Source organism: Lutjanus erythropterus, chromosome 3 (assembly GCF_056507025.1).
Source record: "Lutjanus erythropterus isolate fLutEry1 chromosome 3, fLutEry1.hap2, whole genome shotgun sequence".
NCBI lineage: Eukaryota > Metazoa > Chordata > Actinopteri > Lutjaniformes > Lutjanidae > Lutjanus > Lutjanus erythropterus.
The window spans coordinates 24,685,126-24,705,752 of record NC_139319.1 but is presented as its reverse complement, the minus strand read 5'-3'; the positions used below and the strand labels follow the sequence as shown (position 1 = coordinate 24,705,752).

At 38.6% G+C, this 20,627-nt stretch overlaps 3 protein-coding genes across 3 annotated transcripts; all 3 read right to left on the bottom strand.

Annotated features, from left to right (window-relative positions):
* Positions 1–1,646: 1,646 nt before the first annotated feature.
* On the bottom strand, positions 1,647–2,870 carry LOC146330085 (forkhead box protein D1-like). Its single transcript, XM_084713219.1, has one exon. The coding sequence runs from the start codon at positions 2,750–2,752 to the stop codon at positions 1,853–1,855; it is 900 nt and encodes a 299-aa protein (XP_084569345.1). The 5' UTR covers positions 2,753–2,870; the 3' UTR covers positions 1,647–1,852.
* A 2,977-nt stretch (positions 2,871–5,847) lies between these two features.
* On the bottom strand, positions 5,848–13,262 carry zglp1 (zinc finger GATA like protein 1). Its single transcript, XM_084715545.1, has 5 exons — positions 12,954–13,262; positions 10,032–11,438; positions 9,836–9,948; positions 8,240–8,333; positions 5,848–6,040 (listed from the first exon to the last, which is right to left on the bottom strand). Exons 2-5 carry the CDS (start codon positions 11,423–11,425, stop codon positions 5,908–5,910), a joined length of 1,734 nt encoding a protein of 577 aa, XP_084571671.1. The 5' UTR covers positions 11,426–11,438; positions 12,954–13,262; the 3' UTR covers positions 5,848–5,907.
* A 72-nt stretch (positions 13,263–13,334) lies between these two features.
* fdx2 (ferredoxin 2) lies at positions 13,335–17,592 on the bottom strand. The gene is made up of 5 exons (XM_084715546.1): positions 17,383–17,592; positions 16,987–17,038; positions 15,673–15,779; positions 15,478–15,565; positions 13,335–14,597 (listed from the first exon to the last, which is right to left on the bottom strand). The coding sequence occupies exons 1-5, from the start codon at positions 17,567–17,569 to the stop codon at positions 14,441–14,443; spliced, it is 591 nt and encodes a 196-aa protein (XP_084571672.1). The 5' UTR covers positions 17,570–17,592; the 3' UTR covers positions 13,335–14,440.
* Positions 17,593–20,627: the final 3,035 nt, after the last annotated feature.

Sequence of the window (20,627 nt, the reverse complement as noted above, 5' to 3'; positions counted from 1 at the left end):
AAATTGGATATAAAAGATATTCCTTATTCCCCTTGTGAGGCCTTGACAGGACAACACACTGCAGGAAAACAGATTAATAGTGCTTTTTAAAAAAATCTGTCTTCATGTTTCCTCTGTCAAAATTAGTGTTGCAACTGCTTACTCGCTCCCTAATATCTTACACACCCATACAAATACATAATTTTTGTACCCCGGGGCAATTGTAACACAACTCCTCCAATCAGAAACAAACTAAGAGGAGCATGGTCATTTAATCTCATCAGAAGTTTTGATCTTGAGGAATGAGAGTTACTTTTTGGATGTTCAGTATTAAATCAATTTTAGCTTTAGCTTATTGGTTAATAACTAACATGAACAAACTGTACTAATATAACTGTTCCTAGCTAGCATGTAAGACATGGCCCAATGTCAACACCTGTTTGTCTGTACTCACATACTTTTCTTAGAAAATGCACATATTTCACTATATTACCTCAATTCAAATAATTAAAAACTAACATATAATTGTTTAGAAAATATATTTTAAAAATACTAGGGCATTTCAAGTAGTCTGTGAATCATGAAGAAAAACAAACAAACAAAAAAACTACTGCACAAATAGAAAAAGTCTGGGCCTTTTGTACCTCTTCATTGCTGTCTTTTGTTTGTTCAGCACCTGCCTTAAATAGTAGATCTGAATGTGTGTGACTACTATACATTCTTCAATACTTCACAAATAGCCAATTAGTTTTTGCATTTAAAAAAATATGTATGATGAATTTTATACAGAAAATGTGATTAATACACATAAATGCATCACTCAGAAAATAGCTTTCTTCACAATGAATACTTAATGTTACAGTACATTTTACAATTAATCATTTACGCCAATTAATTAAAATTGTGATGGTGTGTTTTCAGTTGTGGTGTTTTTATCCTACCAAACGATCTTCATTTCTAACAAAACAAAAAGGCCGCGGTGCAGTTTTAACTAATGTCCTACTGAACAGTCAGTCTGCTTTGTAATCAAATCTGTCCTAACTAAAAGACACACACACACACACACACACACACACACACACACACACACACACCGAGAAAATGTGCACATGCTCAAATTGTATGTGACCTCTTGTGTTTATATCCACTCAAGTAACAAAGCTGATAACTCATCTGCAGCTAAATAAAACGCAGCGATGTCGTCAGATTTGAACATTTTCGTTTTCCATATAAAGTCAGGCACGTGCAGATACGTTGGACTCATTTACATTTACCTAAAAACTTGGATTGTTGGTGTTTCTAAGTGATGTTGTTCAGTGATCTCACCTATCAGCATACGACTTATAGGCCTATACTCTTTTCTCTTGGTTCTGATCTAAACATCCTCCATCCACCCAAAAAATGCTACTGTCATTATTATTATTGCATAGTCAAATTATTTGTGTGAAATTATTTTATATAGGCCTATTTTTTATTTACTTGTGTATTTTTAATCTGGTGCGCTTAATTTTGGACATTTTTTCTAATTAAGTATAGTCTTAAATTTCGTGGAAACAAAAATATATAAATCAGTCCATCAAAATATAATAAAGTCATAGCTAAAACTGTTTACAGAGTTAGATCATTTGATCATAAATTCTGTGATATTTAATTCAAATTGCACAGACTGTAAATTCAACCATGTTTTATTCCATATTCTGAAAAATGTAAAATATCACTTATCCAAAACATTTGCTTCAATAAAACAACAGCTAAATATGGTGTCCAGTTTGTAAGTTTAGGCCACCATTAAAAGCATTTTACTTCATGTACCACTGCTTTATTCTCAGGCAGAGAGGGAGAAGAATCAGTTTCCGGGCATTATAAGGCTGAATTAAATTGAATTAGACGAAACTTTTATGATCCCAGTGGGGAAGTTGGGCAGGTGAGACACATGGTAGTTGGGAATCACTCCGTGCAGTGAGACAGGATTCATGAACGACGAGTTTGGGGGCAGAGACGGAATCCCGGCGCAGCGTCCCGGGTCGAAGTGTTCAAAGGTGAGACAAGACGGGAAAGTCTTAGAGAGGAGCGAGGAGAGCGCGGGGATGATGCTGCTCACGGGTGGGATGCTGGGACCAGTGTGAGAGCTTCTTATCCCCAGGTCGTGGTACAAATCAGGACCCATGATTCTGTGCGCTCCGACCAGAGGAAACACGGGCACCGCGCTACGCTCCTGCGCCCTGGAGTCCTTCAGCGCTCCCAGATAGAAATGCTGCCTCTTGAAGCGTTTCCTCCGCCGGAGAAAACTCCCGTTTTCAAACATATCGGCGGACATGGGATCCAGAGTCCAATAATTCCCCTTCCCAGGATTCCCGGGCTCCCGAGGCATCTTGACAAAGCAGTCATTTAAAGACAAGTTGTGTCTTATTGAGTTCTGCCACGCAGGGAACTTCTCCCGGTAATATGCAAAGCGCTGGCTGATAAAGTCACAAATCTCACTGAGGGTCAGTCTCTTTTTCGGGCTCTGCAGGATGGCCATGGTGATGAGAGCGATATATGAGTACGGGGGCTTCACCGAGGAGGTTCTCCCGCCTGGACCGTCCTGCAGCCGGACAGTAAAGCCTCCCTCCTCTCGGTCTGCAGGGGTGAAGGAGGGCGCACTTTGCTCAAAGTCTGCATTACTCTCACTAAACACCGAGAAACCTGTGTTCTTTACGTCTTCTTCACCACAGTCTGTCTGTGCCTCCACGTCGATGTCCGTCTCGTCCATGAGTTTACTGTCCAAGGTCATGGTCCAGAGTGTCCGGTGGCACGGCGGCCCCAGCAGGCGAGATCAGTGCCTGTCTGGGACAGAACAGACCCCCTTCTCCTCTTTCATTCACAAAAAAACCTGCGCATCTGCATCTTTGACTTTTACCCTCCCGTTCTAAACTCTCTCCTCCTCCTCCTCCTGCAAACAGTCTGTCTTCATCAAACAGATGCAAACCTGAAGCCAAGAGCTCCGAATCAAACTTTCACATTATGAATGGCACAGATCTGCACAATTAATCCAAATCGCAATACAGCCAAGTGCAAGATGCAATGCAGAAGCTGCAATATTTTGACAAAACATTCATTATAATGAAGTGCAGTGCTGCAGAGACGCCCTGGCCTACAAATCTTGTTCTCCAGAAGTAAGAAAACATGTTTGTTCGGTACAGACCCCAACAAATGTTACACCATTTTGATTTTAATAGATTTTTACAGTGAAAATGACATGGGAATTGTGACGCAAAAATTATCATTCCCACCTGTCGTGAATTATATCACAATTGTAACATTTGTCAAAAAAAAAATTCGCAATATGATTTTTTTTTACCGTATCAGTTCTTGTAGTACAGCATAATAATGAAAATTGTTGTTACTAAGCACATGCAATAATTGTCCTCTCATTTCAAACGCATCAACATGAAAGACAATTTATAGGGTCATGTTTTTACTGGTAAAAAAGACTGGGTCTGGATTTCTGTTTTAAGACACAAAATACAGCTGCATAAATGCATATCTTTATAATACTAGATTCCTCCTCATTTATATCCTGTATATGCTGTATCTTATTTATTTAATATATTTTATTGCATGGTTACTCTATCAAAATTAGTTCCACTGTGTATTGATTGGTGAAAGAAGCAGATTAAGCAATTATTACGTCTTGCATTCAAAATCTACATTAAAGGCATATAATGTAACATTTGTCTTAAAAAATGTAGAAAGTAGCCCCCTTTCAGCCATCACTAATAATGACCCAGTAAAAGTATGTGGTGGTGTCTGTATCTGCCCTCTGCCTGCATTTCTCATTACTTGCTGTGCTCAGGACACTTTAATAACCCAAAACATCAGTATTTTATCCTGGAAATGAGACACAACAATGAACAATCTCTCTGGTGCGTTTATGAACAGCTCGGACAAATCTTATTGATTCTACCTTTAATGTTTTATTATCGACCTGTTGTAGTTCACAGTCTCAACAGTTACTTCCAGTGTGTACTGGTTATGGTGAAATCAGTATTCAGATCCTTTACTTAGGTAAAAGTAGCAATACCACCCTGTAAAAATACTCAAGTACATTCAAAATTCAACTTAAATTTAAGTAATATAATCCAGAATGTTCCTCAACAGTCTGTTTCAAATAATATAGAGGCTACTATTATTGGATTAGCCTATTCATGCATGAACTTGTTAGCAACTATTTGCTGTATTTGGTCAATGTGGAGACACTTTTAACTACTTTATATACTTGGTTTACTTAATCTATAGCAAATAATCATAATTTACAAAGTGATCGTATGTTTTACATGATAAAAAAAAGGCTAATCTGCATAGCTGCCAAAGAAATGTAGTCTAATATAAGGTACAATGTTTGCCTCTGAAATGTGGTAGAGATATAAAGTACCACAGTTCCTGAGTAAATGTACTTAGTTACTCTCCATCTCTGTTCATTATGTTTTACAGTTGATGTTTGAACGATCACAGCAGGTGAGGTTGTTCTGGACTGAAATATAAAAATGAAGTAAGCACATTCGTTTTATTGAGCTTGTTTCTATCATTTTATGTTCTTGGCTTTAAACAAGGCTCATTTCCTTCAGTGTTCCTCTCTGCCGGATGGTTTGGCACATGGTGAGAGAGGCGGCTCTCTCTGTTTCAAATAAGAGGAAGACGTAATCCTTTTTGAAATAATAGCTGCACTGTATCAATCCGAGTGAGGCCACCCACTTGGCAAATGGGCCTGGACTGCAGGGTGGGCTGAGGAAACTGTGGGAAGTCTCATTAATGAACAATTCTTCCTTGTACCTCTCCATATAGTTTTTAATGTGATATGTGTACCATTTTGAAACTATTATACCATTTAATAGTCAATGCATTTTAGTAGAGGATTATATCAAGTGCAAAAAAGAACCAGGAAACAATCTGGATGGTTCATACTGAATTTAATAGACCCATACAAGCTCACACAAAATGTTTTTTTGTCTTCTCACAGAAAACAGCAATGCTATAAGGAAATTCTTACATCAATTAAACCAGCAACATCCCAATTAAACAACAAGAAAAGAAACAAATCAAGCATTAAGAACCAACAATTAGAAATGATGACCAAGACAAACAAAATAAATAGCTTCATTTAACTTGTGCAACCAAATGTGGATCTACTGAACTCAGACAGCCTCACTGTCAAGATCAAGAGAAGTAAATAGTGTTTGCAGCTAATAACAGTGAACACAGTGCTCTGCTCAGGTTGACGTTTTTGGTCCTGTACAGAAATAACTTTCTATTGCACTCCTGACCGTTGGACACAACCAACACAGCAGCTATTTTGATGAAAAATGTCACCAATTTCATGACTAAACTTTCCACAAAATGCGTCTTATAGTAGCCCTTCAGTTTACTTTTAATTTGAGCAAATGATTCTCAGCTCTACTACAAACTGTCTCTTTAAATATATCTCTATGTAGATAGAGGACAGTTCTACGCACATGCTACATCCAGGTTAGCAGGTAGCACAAATAGATTGTTTTTTTAGACACTATCCTCTACTTTAAGTACTTTTAAGAATTTTACAGGGTTTTTCTTCTTTGGTTTGCAGCCTGTTAATGTTTTCTTTGATGTATACAGCCTGAGGTACAACATTGTAACAGTGAAACTAATCTAAATACTCTGAGTCAAGTTAAGATGTAAGGTGCCAGTGCTGCTCCTCCATGTTTGGGTCCACATCTGTAGTGAAATGCAGATGAACTACAGGAGCAAAGAGTGTAGTGTAGTCTTGAACTGGTGAAGGTGAGTGCAAGTGTGTGTGTGTGTGTGTGTGTGTGTGTGTGTGTGTGTGTGTGTGTGTGTGTGTGTGTGTGTGTGTGTGTGTGAACACGAAAACCGTCACATGAAAACCTGCTCTGCTTGCTCTGTGTACGTTCTTTAGGTGGTGTGTTTACGCTGAGCTGAGGTCAGCCTCACAAAGTTTCCACACTTTAGGCAGCATGAGTTGGAGTTCCCCTCTTTCCTCGGGATGTGCCAGCAGTTGACACAGCGCACTCTGTACTTCTTATACCTTCAAAGGTTAAGACAGAACAATAATACAGAGATGACTAAACTATCATGATGAATGCTGTCAGTTTAGGATCACTGTGACACTGATTCAACATCATTCCACAAACTGCAAATTGTTGCTAATTTCTGCAAGGTAAAATTATGAAAAACATGAGACAACCAACACATTAACACAAAGTGCTTCCTATAGTCATCCTCAGATTAATTGTTGCAAAGGTGCAGCATGTATCTCTTGCAAGAAGTTAAGTTTTTGTAACATTTATTTAGACACCTATGAGTACAAATTATAAATGCTTTTTCTTTAGTAAACCTTTGCAAGCTCTTTTTGACACTTCAAAAACTGTGGAGAAGTAAAACATGTTTGACTCTAACCTTCCCACTAATAAAAATCAATCATGACAATGAACCAATAGCAAAGCTGTTGAAGTGTTATGCTTGAAAACCTTAGTTCATTTTGGCATGCCCGAGTTTGTAACTAGCATTTTTATAGAATTGTTTTTAAACATCATAGAATTATTGTTACTGATGACTTGTTGAAATGGAAAAAAAAAACTTGTCAGGAAAACCAAAACGCAGCTGGATAAAATTATATACAGCCAATTTTTATGTTATACATTTTGGAGCTATTTTTCCACAAAATATCATTTGTCCATGATAATTAACTTTATAGGCAAATCATCATCCATATGCATAATAAATCTTCTGGACTATCCGTTGTTCGTTGTTACTGTCATGGTCCAGCTGTGCCTCTCCCTCATTCCCAGTGTTTTCTGCGGTTTCCCCCCTCCCCTGTGTCTCTTGTTGGTCTCCTGTCTGTCTGTCTCTGTGGGTCTGCTCTGTTTCAGTTCACCAGTGCACTGCTTAACACATAACGGTGAGGCTCAGGAAAACTATTTGAATGCAGCTGCAACCAAGTAATTTTCAGCTGACAAAACAAACGTCAGCCTACAGGGCAAAAGCCATGCTAGCTTTCCTAGCTGAGAAATAATAGTCAGTGTGGACAGTAATGTTCAGAATATGATTTTATGTCAGTCTGAATGTCATTCATCAGTTCTCTGTCTGATCAGTCTTCCTTGATTTGTTTGTGATTGTATCAGCCATGTGGTTGAGGAAGGCGTACTCCACTTTCATTGTTTGAAATAAGCGGGGCATCCGGCATACAGATAAGAGCAGCTACACGTCACTTCCTTTGACCATGCTGCATTTCGGGTGAAAACAAACCATCTTAAAGTGCCGGCGCCAAATAGAGAAGACTAGTGTCATTTTCATGCTCGTTAATGTTAGCAATGTAATTAGTTAACTGAAATGCCACAGCGGACAGACAACTAAAACAGCAAAACAGCGTCTTAAAAAGTGACAGACACTCACCAACCCCTACTTCTTTATTTTGTTCTATGTAATGGAGCTGAATGTTGATTGGCAAAGACAGCATGATTGTTCACCTTATGAGAGTCAAAGTCAAATGAGAGTGGTTGTTTTCAAGCAAAAAGGGGCGATATCAAGATGCAGGAGCAAAGTACCTGAATGGGCTGCTCAGATGTATGTGCCGGCTGAGACGCTTGTGAATTTCGAGGAGATTGAGTCACAGCTTTGACCAACAGCAAAGACGTTTGCTTCTTGTAAATGTGACCAGGCTTTAAATGCCCCGGCTCCTCACATGAGTCTTTGCCAGATTGTTCGGTTCACCTATGTGGTGCAGATGCTGTGGCTAAATTTGTTGCTCTGTCTAGTTTATTCTCATGTCAGTTTGAATCCAGCCTAACCTGTGTTTCCCTGTGCCTCAGGTCCACTACTCACCTGTGAAATCTGCCTGCCTGCCTCGTCCAGCGTCACTCCAGTCTGTCTATTGGTTGTCAGCCAGCTCAACCTGTCTGCCCTGCCTGATCTGCACTTAAACCTCAGCTCTCGTTTTATGAATAAATATGCTTTTGAACTTTGTGTTAAGCCTTTTTCTAAGTCTTGCTTTTGGGTCTTGAAAACTGCGTAGCTTAATAGTTAGCAACTGTTAAATCTTTAGCTTAACAATGCTTAAGATCAAACTCTGTAGAAAATATATATTGTTGCATGTCACCTTATAAGTTAAGATGAAATATTGTTAAATTGGGCGGCTTTAATGTTCCCATAGAGATCTAATAGATCAGCACTTGTACACAGCTTCATGTTTGTGCTTTTAACAGCCAGCAGTGTTAGTATGAGCTACCTTATTCCACAAGCATTACAGAGTGGGGTCCCGTCCTCTGCATCCCTCCACATGGGGGTCTTCCTGGTGCAGCATGATGCACAGACTTTACCCTCTTGTGAAACAGAAAAGAAATAGTGTTAGAGTCATTCTGAAGTGAGCGTATTTCAAAATCTCTTTTCAAATAAAGGCAGTATTTATGATGTAATTATATCATAATATTCATAAATTTGCCAGAGATTAGATTAACCTGACCTGGAATGTATTTTTGATGTTGTGCTGATGACTTTTGTAACGGACAAAAAAAATGACTAAAAACAATAACTATTATTGGGTGAAATGGAAGACATTCTCATTTGTAAAAGATCTACATATATACTTCTTATGTATATTAAATGTAGAAGTTCACTGTTACATCTATGTTGCATTTCCCTGTTAACTAACATTACAGAACAAGTCTGTATATCTGGGTGGTGCGATAGATAAGAGTCTTGGTTATCTGGTCTCTGAACTTGCTCATGTTCCCTTTTTGATCAAAGGAGAAGTGTATGCAAATTTCAAATAGACCTTTTTCACAGCAGTCATTTTGACATGAAATGTCGGGTAACCACAAGTGTTACCAGTGATACTAACTTAAGTTCTGTTGTATTCAGTTTAAACAGTCAGGGTGCTGCTGTTGTGCACGTTGGCTCACTGGAAAGGTTCTGTTACATTAAATGGAACAGGACCTTAATATCATAGGTAATGCCTGTGTTTACACTGCCACTAATTCATATCAGTATTGCTGCTGTGAAAAGGTCTTTGGAGAAGTTTTTTTTTTATTTAAAATGTGTCAGGAAGGACAAATGTTAATCACTGAGAGAAATTTTGATTCTGCTGCCACTGGAAATACAGTGAAATAGTAACATAATATCCAGGGAACAATTTGACACACATTATGGCCACAGGATGTTTACATTATATGTACACCACCTGTCCTGAATGATACTGTCAAGTCACACATTTTGATGTGGTGGCGTCCTCTAGTGGTGAAAATGAGCACTTCATGCAAAAACATACCTCCAATGACATTATTTCAGCTATAGAGTAATGCTGATGATGCAGTCATGTTAAGCACTTAACATTGCAGTATTTATTTCTGAACATATATCTGAAACTCTATAAATTATTACACATGTATTTTAGGTGCTCTCACTGGGGGTTATACTTTTATTTCCTCCATTAAACAAACATTCATTTTGGGCTCTATACTGTAAAAAAATTACTTGACTTAACATGATTTGTATATATTTTAGAGATTTCTTCTCTTTCTTTAAAATTACAGGGGGTACACATTGAGGGCTAGAAAGCCTGTAAAAATGACAACATACTAGGGCATTCTTCTCATTTTCACTAAAAAACATATTGAAGAGATTATAGTATGAATTTTGCAGGGATCTGATCAAAGATGTTTTCCTAAGTGTGCACAATAATGATGCGTAGGCTAAGGCATCTCTGCACCACAGCAATATTTATGTTGAAATGGTGCTTCCTGCAGTTTGAAAACTGGCCATATTGCGATTTCAATAAAATTTTGATGAAGTGTGCAGCCCTTGCAGATACTTGAGTGTTACTCACTGGATACACTGGTCACTGGGTCACTCTCCTCATCCGAGCTGCTGGTTTTGAGGGATTTCTGGGATGTCCGAACCCTCAGCCTTGGTTTTCTCACAGTCTTGCAGAGCTCCTTGCTGTGATGGCAAGCAGACACCAATGATGTGTGGAAGTTCAAGTTCTAAATTTTCATATAAAAATACAATGAATCCATCGCTACCTGTACTTTGAAGTTATGAGGAGCCGGCACTGTTCCCTACTGTCATCCAGCTCTGTCTCCATCCTGAACGTCACTCCCTGGAAGTCTGGGTCTTGGATGTCAGCACTCCGGCTGGGATGGGGCTGTTTTCTAGGAGTCTTGGCTCTCCACTGCTGAGTAGACGGAGGAGCAGTTTCCTTGGTTTGCACTGGCCCGGGTTCTGGTTTTGATGCAGCAGAAGGTGAGGGGTTTGTTTCTCCATCATAACTTGAGGATTTCAGTTGTGAAACTGGAGAGGACTTTTCCTCTGTGGGAGTATGTGTATACTCTGGTTTACTTGCAGTGATTCTGTCATCTTGTTTTGAGATTGAGTGACATGTCTGTGTAGTGCCAAATAAGAGTGCTGATTGTGAAGAAGGCAGGATAGAGCTCATAGGGCACAGCTGGGTGTCACATGGAGGCTTTGTAAGCACAGTAAGGTTTGCATTGTGGTCTAGTGTTAGTGCTGGCTTTGACAGAGCTACACTTGCATCTTCATTTGAAATAACAGTCAGCTGGGTATTAAGGGATGCGCTGAGGATATGTGTTTGTGACAAAGCACTTTCAGAGGAGGATGCATTCAATGTATCCTGTTCAGAAGAGAAACAATCATTGCTAGACTCCTGGTTCCACTCAACCTGTCTGTCAACATGGAACTCCATTTTCTCGGTTGCTGATGCATTTTCTTCTGCCAGCTCTGTTTTTTGAGCAGCCTGTGACTGAGCACAACAGCCCACTTTGGAGTCTTTCACACACCACTCTGGTTTATGAATGCTGGCTCCTCCATTGCAGACTCTCACTTCTTTCACGGGGCTGACACAAGCTGGGATTTCAGATGGTCTCAAAGTGCATGTGATACTTGTGCAATCGCCTCCAGCTCCCTGGTCTCTTATAGTTGCTGTTTTGTCTGAGTCTGTAGTAGATGACAGTGAACTTTGGCCTGACTCCTTGACATCACTGTGATGCAACAGCTTCTCACACTGCAGATTGATCAGACTCAGGACTTTCCAGGGGCTGTTGCATCCAGGATGTGGCTCAATCAAAGTTGTGACCTTGCTGCCAAGACCTTCCTCCTTCACTTTTTTCATCTGATTATAAGGCGACATGAGCAGCAAACCATGCTGACAGGAACTATTAGAGATTTGGAATGAATGTGTATCCTCTTCCTCTTTTTTAACAATGAAAGGTCCTTGCCTAGAGGTCTCATTTAACCATGTGGAGGGTGAATTTGTGTCCAGGAAAGTGTTGTGGATGGGGGAGGCTAGCTTAGAAACTTCTTGGAAAAGGTAAAACAGCGCTGAGTGGGATGCATCGTGCTCCAGTGTGCTCTGGTTTCCCTGGATGAAGGCAGCTTGTGTCCTTTGTCCTGTGTTCATGTTGGGGCAGTGTCTGCATCATAAATCATAAACACAATATAAAAAATACATCATAAATATTAATAGCTTTTACATCTGTTGGATGAAGATTAATCTTTTCTCCTTTATTTCCGTATTATATACACATTTATTTATCTTTGTCAGTTTTTATTGAATGTATTCTTCTTTAGTTTGAAAAATTCTCCCTTCCTATTTCAATTGTTTATTTTCAATCTTGTACCAATCCCAAATACAATCCTTATACCTTTATATCATCAGCTTTATGTCTGTAAATTTACAGTAATATAATTTCAAAATTCTTTCATATTATAATAATGAGCATTAACAAAACAGCATACTCTATGCATAATTCATAGTTGTTAACTCTTCAGGCCACTAAAACAGTATGATGGAAAATCAACTCTTTAATTGAGCTGCTCTCAATTTACAGACATGCACTTGGTGACAATCAGCTTGAGTAATTTGGGTTAAAAATGATTGAGATTAATCTATGACTAAAATAATAGTTTGTTAAGTAAATATTTGCTTCATATTAAGGGGTCATAAACTAAAAAGGTTGGCAACCACTATTCTAGAAGCTGAATGTTTTTCAGATGTTGGTACAACACAGAGTATTACATCGTTTGAGCAATAATTACATCCATAGCTCTTACAATTGAGTTACATAAACTACATAAGGTACATAAGACAGCAGATAAACTAGGACTATTGCAATGTTTAACATTTTGTCTCCAAATTGTGTATACGGTGACACTACTGTAAACTCGCCGAAAACATGAACTTCACAATAGTGCTCTCAAAATGTTTGAAATTATTTTAGCCTACAGAGCTAACGTTCATTTTTTTTGGTCATTTAAAAGCCTAACGAGGTCGAGTTGTCATTTCTCTTGAACACTTAGGTATGATATGAAGCTGCCTGTTGTAAGAAAGAAACTTGTTTTATTAAAATGTAACCATATTTAACTCACCGGCAGAAATACAACAAAACGTCGCGGTTTGAATGAGTTTCAGAACACAAATGTAGCACTTCGCGTTCTAGAACGTCGAATAGTTTGGCGGTTGTCTGAGTTCGACTGTCGCGAGCGCAGAATCAGGTCGCTTATGAATGAAAAACACTGAAATTATGACGTACATGTGTATCCTTCCACATTTATTCTCCAATATTTAGGCCTGACATGTAGAGTGGTGGTTAGTTGATTTGATGTTCTAACTTTATGGGGATTATGAAGCATAGCTGCTCACAGTTTTAAGCAGATCTAGCTCATTGCAGGCAGCATTTAAGTTGAAACGATCACATGTTCTGATCCATTAACTATGATCCTACATCTGGCCTCGAACGCTCAGCAAGTTCGCCGATCCTTGTATTTTTAGGCCAACTTGTCTATTTTTGACCTGCCATAGCCTCTATGGCTAACCGCGTTCATATAATTTGGGCCTGAGGAGAACAGTTCCCAATGGGATCGAGATCAAATCCAAATAAAGTCAATCCATTAATCTGTGATCGCTGTGCACTACTGTTGATGCTCACCTTAGATTCCCATATCGATCACGAGCTAACTGATGAAGTGTGCCAACTCACTAGAAACTCAAATCCATGGAGATGGTTGCTATGACCGGGTGGTGTTTTGGACCAGGAGCTCCGCGGGTGTTTTTGATTTGCTAGATTACACCTGTTTGAGAACGAAAGTTCCGGTTTCTCTTGTTAGCTGGTGCAAAGTGATTTTTGCGACAAGAATGTCTGTTTAGATATTTGCTAGGTAAAGAAGGCAATTTGATTAACAATGGAGGCCTGACACTTATGAAAGTAACTACCAATTATTGAAGTTTGAATAAAAATAATGCAAACTTAATTTTTGTCATCTTAGTGTACTTATGGTTGATGCATAATGAGAAGTCTTCAAAAAACAGCTTTTTAAAACTGATTTTATTGCACAACTTTAAATATTTGTAATTTCTAAGACATAATATTCACAATTCACTTATATTTGTGCGTAAGTTGGACAGGTACAGTAGAATGAACAAGTAAAGCGTAGATGTAGTAAACTCATTCCATGGTAACTTGAACCCCACCAGCATCTCTCCACCTCCATCCTAATCTGGATCAGAGCACACCTGAACCAGATCAACTAATCAAGCTTTAATCAGTGGCACCAGGTGCTTTAACATGCATTTCCCATCAGACACCTGAAACACAATTCACCAAGGTGGCTTTTGAAATGTTTACAGTGAATTAAATGTAAGTTTCAGTCTAAAAAACTGTCTAAATTATGATTTGTTACATATCATATTCAAGATTCCACCTTTTAGCTTGTGGCAAATTTAATCTTTTAAATATACTTCATTATACTGCACGGCTTCCTCTGTGTCAGGCTTCAGCACCTTGCAGAAGAAGACTATTTTGAGGTTTATGACTTAGGGTTAAGTATATGGGTACTTACTGGTAAGCCATCACGTCACCTACAAATGAACATGGTACATAAAAATGAAAGTACATGCTACAATATCTAACAAGTGAATCAGTGTGGACTGGCAGAAATGACTTAAGAACACCATCTTGTGATACTTGTGCGTATATGAGCTGTAACAAGGAATGTTCCGTTTAACGGCACAAAGATGAACTTTGTTAAAACTTACCCTGTGATGTTTCATAAACTGTCAGGTGTTTTAGCAAAGAACATTTTGTGAGATTGAATGGTGATGCAATGCTGGCCTGAGAGTGTTCCACATAAATAAATGGATTGTCAGTTAAAACGTCACAGTTTTCTTTCTTGGAAGTAACCATTAATTTGACCTTCACTTGTATAGTGTCTGAGTCTGCCTGATCTCATCTGCAGGCTGGCCCTGTCATTGGTTAACTGTGGAATTTGTCAGTCTGCAAGACATCTTGGGAGTTGCTGCGGACTTTGCTATCTTAGCCGCGCATCTCTTCATGGTCGCATCCCTTCACTCAAGGGGCAGAACAGAGACACCCTCTCATTTTCCTCCAAGCCCCCTCTTCATCATCTGCATCTCTTCTCAGTGAGGTTTGGGGACATGTCCATCCACGTAGAAGTTCCTGGTAACTTTGGGCAAGGTGAACTCAATGCCGTCAAGCTCTGGAGTGAGAATGATCTGGCATCCCAGCCGGGAGTTCTCCTGAAGCATGGGCGCCATGTCCAGCATGTCATCCTCCCTAGAGAGCCAAGATATGTGTCAACATTTACAGTGATCTCCCTTTAACCCCGTTGCAATATATTTGTGGAAATTCAAATGTTCTGTTTAAAGGACCAGTGTGTAGAATTTAGTGGCATCTAGCTTACAGATTGCAAAACACACAGTTTCACTCTCCCCTTCCAAGTGTCTAAGGACAAACTACGGTGCTTGTGCAAAATGCAAAAGGCAGAATCTTGAGCCAGCGTTCGGTTTGTCAGTACTGGGTTGGTGTAGAAACTAGGGCTGCATGATATTGGAAAAAACTGACATTGCAAATGTTTTTAACCCTGCGATATATATTGCGATATGAAAAAATACAGGAATTTTCACCAGATGACTTGACTAGCACTTTATATTATGCTGCATTGCTGCCATCTTGAGGACAATTAACCTGCACTGATCTTGTGACTCATTCCATATGCAGGGGCGTGGTCTGCTTTGGCAAACTGATTAAGAACGATTGTGATTGGTGGATCGCTGCACACAGTGTGTGTCAGGTATCCTTGAAATTAGATGAAAACACGTTTAGTTCATTTGCCTCCTGCATCGCAGGACCTGCAACTGCGCACACGTACATTGCGATGACGATGCTCAAACGATATATTGTGCAGCTCTAGTAGAAACATGGCAGTGTAGAATGGTGGCCTCTGTAGAATGGGACCTATGCCTTCCAAAGATATTAAATAGCTCATTCACAGGTAACAAAAACACAGCAAATCTTATTTTCAGGTGATTATACACCGATGAAAACATGCTTATGAATATCTTATTCCACTTCCAACATATTCTGCCAATAAACCCTTAAACATAAATCTTACACACTGGACCTTTAAGGAAGGTATGCTTTGTGGCAGACCTACCTCTCATCAGGCTCTGGCAGTTTGTCAAAATGGGCGGCGCTCACATAGACCTGACAGGTTGAGCAGGCCAGTGAAGCCTCACAGGCTCCTAAATGAACAAACACAAATAATGAGAAATAACTGTCTTAACACCATGCTTCAATGGAATATTTAAACAGGAGTATTTGTTTAAGCTTTAACTGTGCAAATACTCACCTTCCAAGTCAATTCCATGCTTGTGAGCCAGAGACAGGACATTATCTCCCACTTTGGCTTTAATTGGGATCCTCTGGCCAGACCGATCTATGTAAACCACATTCACCCTAAACAGTAATCGGTTAAGAAATTAGCTTTATTTACAGTCATAAATAAAAGATTTTAAAGTTTAATTCACCATTCTGTTATTTTAATGCTTAAAATATATTTACAAAAAAGATTTTTGATCACACAAGAAAAAATCCCCACACTGTCAATTTTTGTATTTCTTTTGCAATGCAAAAAAATATAGTGTTAAAAATAAAAAAAAACTGTCATCATGGTCAACTTTTTTATGTGATAAATAACTGGATCAGATTTTCACTTCATTAACATTTTTCTTTGCTTCTTCTTTTGTCAGTGTGTGGGCACTTTTTATGTGATGGTTTACCTTGAGTACACTGCTTATATTCAAGAGCACAAGCCACTAAAATAATTTTGATGGACTAACTGTTTTAAGATAATCAACAATTTCACATTCACGTATTTTACAAAGAAGTTTATATAGTCTGTAGTTTCTGCACACCTGAGGGTAAAAAAAAAGCTAAGATGTAGTAGGCAAAGATGGATGATTGATGATGATTCATTTAGTTTTTCTAGTAAACTACATCAGAAAATTTCACAAACATACTCTGACATAAATAGAGCATTTTGCCTAAGAATTTAAATTACATGCTGCCCTGATATTTATCTGCATCCCTTATACTGTGTAGGCTGATGTTTTATAACAGCACTGCCACCCAGAAAAATCAGGTTGGTATTCATGACCCCTGCACATTAAAGATACCAAACTCACATTATATCATTGGTACAGTTGATGCGATGTAAAATGTTGTGAAAGAACACAGTTGTACACAAGGTACAAAAGTAATTTTTATATATTTGTTATGTTAATCAATTTATTTATTTTTAATTAAGGTATTATTTTTGCATCGGGGTTACAAGTGTAACTTGAATTTTTTCATGGTCAGCACCTCTCCTATACTGGTGTGAGTTCCTCCCTCCTACTCATCATGATGTGGTGTAAAAAACAATTCCTAGTCTATGTTCATGATGTGGAAAAAAAAATCGCATGTTCAGCATGACTTGGCAAAAAAGCTACCTTTGCCTAAATGTTACATACAGCTTTCACTGACTTGAACTTAGCTGTTTTTAATGTTTGTCAGTGATCGTTGTAGCAGCAGGTTAGCTGTTATTTAAAGTATAAAGGTTAACAACAACTAAGAACACCATATCCTGAGGACACTTCAAAATAAAAGCCCCTAATAAACTTACACATCGTCTGGGTCCTCGGCATTGGAGCCCCCCTCCTCACTGTGGTAAAGACCTTCGAAAACAGAGGCAGAAATAACACTGTGAGTGTTTCTTCTGTGTGTGGTGACACCAGCACCTCCTGGCAGCACCAGATCGAAGAATGTTTGACTTGTTGCACAAAGTTTCATAAGGCAATCTGAGAATTGTTGAAGTTACACAAGTGTTATTGAGCGGACTTTAGACTCTAATAACCTCTGATATCCGTCCATCACACGCGAACCAGACTTTCCTGCACGGACAATAACATAAACGCTGGCGTAAAGAGATAACTTACAACAACTTATCGCAAACAAACAGTCCGGAGAGGAGAGCCAGCCTCTGATTAAGGCTAAAGGTGTTAGCAAGCTGCGCACTCACCTATACTCGTCTGTAAGTGTCGGTTTATCGTCCTGAAGCTGTCAAACGAACCCTTCCTTTGAGAATTAGCCCCACTGCTCATACAGCTCTTTAACCTGTTCAGAGGACATGTGCTACAGTCCGGGATAACTCGAGAAAGTCTCAAAGTCAGCCCCATGCTGGACCGGACTGCAGCGGAGGCAGCCATGATTCTGTTTTGGTCACATGGCCCAAAGCGGCCAATAGGAAAAGAGCACCGGCGGGATGACGTATCTGCTGTGACGAATAGTTCTGACAGCAGAGGGCGCTGCTGCTGCACACAGCGAGAACATGCAAGGACACGAGGAGATTGTTTTTTTATCATTACACAACAAGGTTGTATAGCGATATTTTTGACGTTTTCCCTCGTCTGATTGGTTGGTTAGATTGTCTGAAGATATAACAAATATTAAAATATAGAAAAAATATAGAAACTAATTTACATGGAGGCTGATACTGCAATGTTTATGTAGTTCTCACTGTATTTGGGTTATTTTTTAAACTACATTTATTTATTGATTATATTTCATTTTCAAGTTAGGTATCTGTATATATCCTATATATTGTTAACAAAATTACAATTCTTCAGTTTATGTAGATTTTTCTTTTCTTTTTCTTTTACAATTGCATCTGTTTCCAATAACAGAAAAGCCCCTTAAACATAGGAATTATGATATTTCGTCAATTGGCATTGGCGGAAGAAGTAATAGCAACAAAATGTTCTTAAAGTATTAGAAGTAAAAGTACTTATTATGCAGAATAACCCCTGTGAGTGCTACTATACAGAAACATGTTACTGGATCATTAATATTCATGTATTAAGCAGTACTTTAAAGTTGTAACTGATCAAGGAAGGTGGAGCTAAACTGCTTTGTTTACTGCTAGGTATTTTAATTGCTAATAAAGGATCATATTTATAAATTAATTTTAAAAATGTAGAATCTTTATCTGAAAATTAACTAGTAACCAAAGTTGAAACGTTAAATGTAAACGTAAAGAGAATGCACAGTATTTCTTTCTGAAATGTGGTGGACAGAAGGAATAAAGTAGCATAACAGGGAAATTCTCCAGCACAAGTGCCTCAGAATTGTTAATTTCTTGAGTTGCTAAATGTACTTGTGACTTTACACCACATGGGGACAGGGTGTAAATGATACTCTATAATGGGTCAAGGAAGAATATATTGAGCACCCAGCAATATTTATACAGCAAAATTAATTTGCTTCTATCTGGGTGGTTTTACCTCACTAGAAGCAGGTTAGAGATATTTTTTTAAACAAAATGTCAGAGGTGAAAAATGCTGTACTTAAGTACAATTTTGAGGTACTTGTACTTGGCCACAAATACAGACTATTTGAAATTGTCTCCACTGCGACAAACTACAAGTCTAAACTGTTGCTTACTTGTTAATGCATCAATAATACTAAAATTCCACAATGTAACAGTTTGAAAGTGATCGTTCTACATAATTAGTTCTTTTTCTTGCCTAATGTTGCCACTAATAGTTATGGACTTTTATTTAAATACAATTTAGGTATTTAGGTATCTGAAGTAAATACCACTTGAATACCTATTGCAAAATGTTATTTGACCCTATTACCAGCTGCAAATGAGACACAGCTTCTATTTCTACTTGTTGCTCTCTCAAGATGGTTTTAATGATAAGTAACCATGATGTTTCATAATCATTGCGGCTGTTTTATTCATTGCTGGTTTTTATTGTCTCTGTTCATTTCACTACCGCCTCTGAACAAAATGTCCCTTAGGAATACTGACCGTTATATACTATACTGTTAATACTTGACCTCACTATACTTTACCTAACTTTATCTCCACTACTCCACTACCACTTAATCTTATTTAGCTTAATTAGCTCCAACTCAACTTGCATCTCTAATATTTTTCCAATCTTATAATAACATGTAATTTAACACTGACTGTATAAATTTAATCTTATCTGACTTATCTGCTGTCTACTGGTAATAGAGTGTTTTTACATCGTGGGATTGCTGTTTTTTCTTCACCATATTTGGTGACACTCTATTTTGCTCTGACCAGTCTAAGCCTGTTAAAGTTATGCCTCTGGTAAAGGAAGCAGGTCTTCCCACAGTTCAAAAAGAGTCAAAATATAATATTTCATATTTCAACAAAGTCCCATTCAGTGTTAAGCTCTGTACTCGCCAGTATCACACAATAATAAATGCATGTTTTGCCTTGCTTGTGTTTGCTGTAGAGGAAGACAAACCTAGATAAGAAATCTGATGCAGCCTGGCAGCAGAAAACTGAGACCACTGGTGTGTGAAGACAGAAGTGATGTTATGACTACAGGAGGGTGAAGTGCTCAGGCGTTCTATTTTCTCTCTCTGTCTGTACCTTGACATCTGCTCAGAGAGAAAGGAAGTTATCTTTAAAAAACTGAGCCATTAAACATATAATCCCTTTACAGAGTAGTAAAACTCCCACAGAGGAGCATTGTGATGATATTTAAGCTGTGATTTATAAGCTTTAGTGACTCTGTCATGACTGATGAGCTCATCCACTGGGACAGCAATGCACTATAATTTTCGTTTCTTCTCTTGTCTTTCATTCAGTGTCTCATAATGATTTGGGGGAAATCCATTCTTAAACTGGGTTTAAAGATGTATACTAACCCCCCATCTGGTTCCTTCCATGGCCATAAAAAGTAAACGGGGCACTTTCATGTCTACGTATTTTATTTTATAGCGAGTGCTGGGAGTCAATTCACTGCATGGCATATAGATTATTAGACTTTATATACTCTAAATCCACATAATGAAACACCATTGCACTTTCATGTATGTACTCTCCCATACACACACCTGCACAGGATTAGTATCCAGGGACAGTTTACCTGTGTGTCTGTTAAGTCTGTGAATTTACTGCACTTATAGTATATCATTGGGTCCTGTGGTCCTCGGGTCCTGCAGGTGTGTGTGTGTGTGTGTGTGTGTGTGTGTGTGTGTGTGTGTGTGTGTGCGTGTGTGTGTGCGTGTGTGTGTGCAGAGGTGTGGTGGGTGGAGGCTGTTACACTTGACTTGGTCATGAAGTGGCCCCTAGCTGTTCGTTCAGATTACATTCCTCTCACTCCCTGATGAGTATGCAGTGCAATAACTCATAAACCCCAGACTGCACGCACGCACGCACACACACACACACACACACACACACACACACACACACACACACACACACACACACACACACTT

Bases quoted from the DNA above. Each gene is read 5' to 3' on its own strand.
- LOC146330085 (XM_084713219.1), bottom strand. From the start codon at position 2,752: ATGACCTTGGACAGTAAACTCATGGACGAGACGGACATCGACGTGGAG.
- zglp1 (XM_084715545.1), bottom strand. From the start codon at position 11,425: ATGAACACAGGACAAAGGACACAAGCTGCCTTCATCCAGGGAAACCAG. The intron at 9,949-10,031 runs GTAGCGATGGAT...TTGCCATCACAG, and splicing joins CTCATAACTTCAAAGTACAG to CAAGGAGCTCTGCAAGACTG. The intron at 6,041-8,239 runs GTAGCTCATACT...TAACCTTTGAAG, and splicing joins TGTAATGCTTGTGGAATAAG to GTATAAGAAGTACAGAGTGC.
- fdx2 (XM_084715546.1), bottom strand. From the start codon at position 17,569: ATGGCTGCCTCCGCTGCAGTCCGGTCCAGCATGGGGCTGACTTTGAGA. The intron at 15,780-16,986 runs GTAAGTTTATTA...ATTACTGTTTAG, and splicing joins GCCGAGGACCCAGACGATGT to GGTGAATGTGGTTTACATAG. The intron at 15,566-15,672 runs GTGAGTATTTGC...TTGTTCATTTAG, and splicing joins GCATGGAATTGACTTGGAAG to GAGCCTGTGAGGCTTCACTG.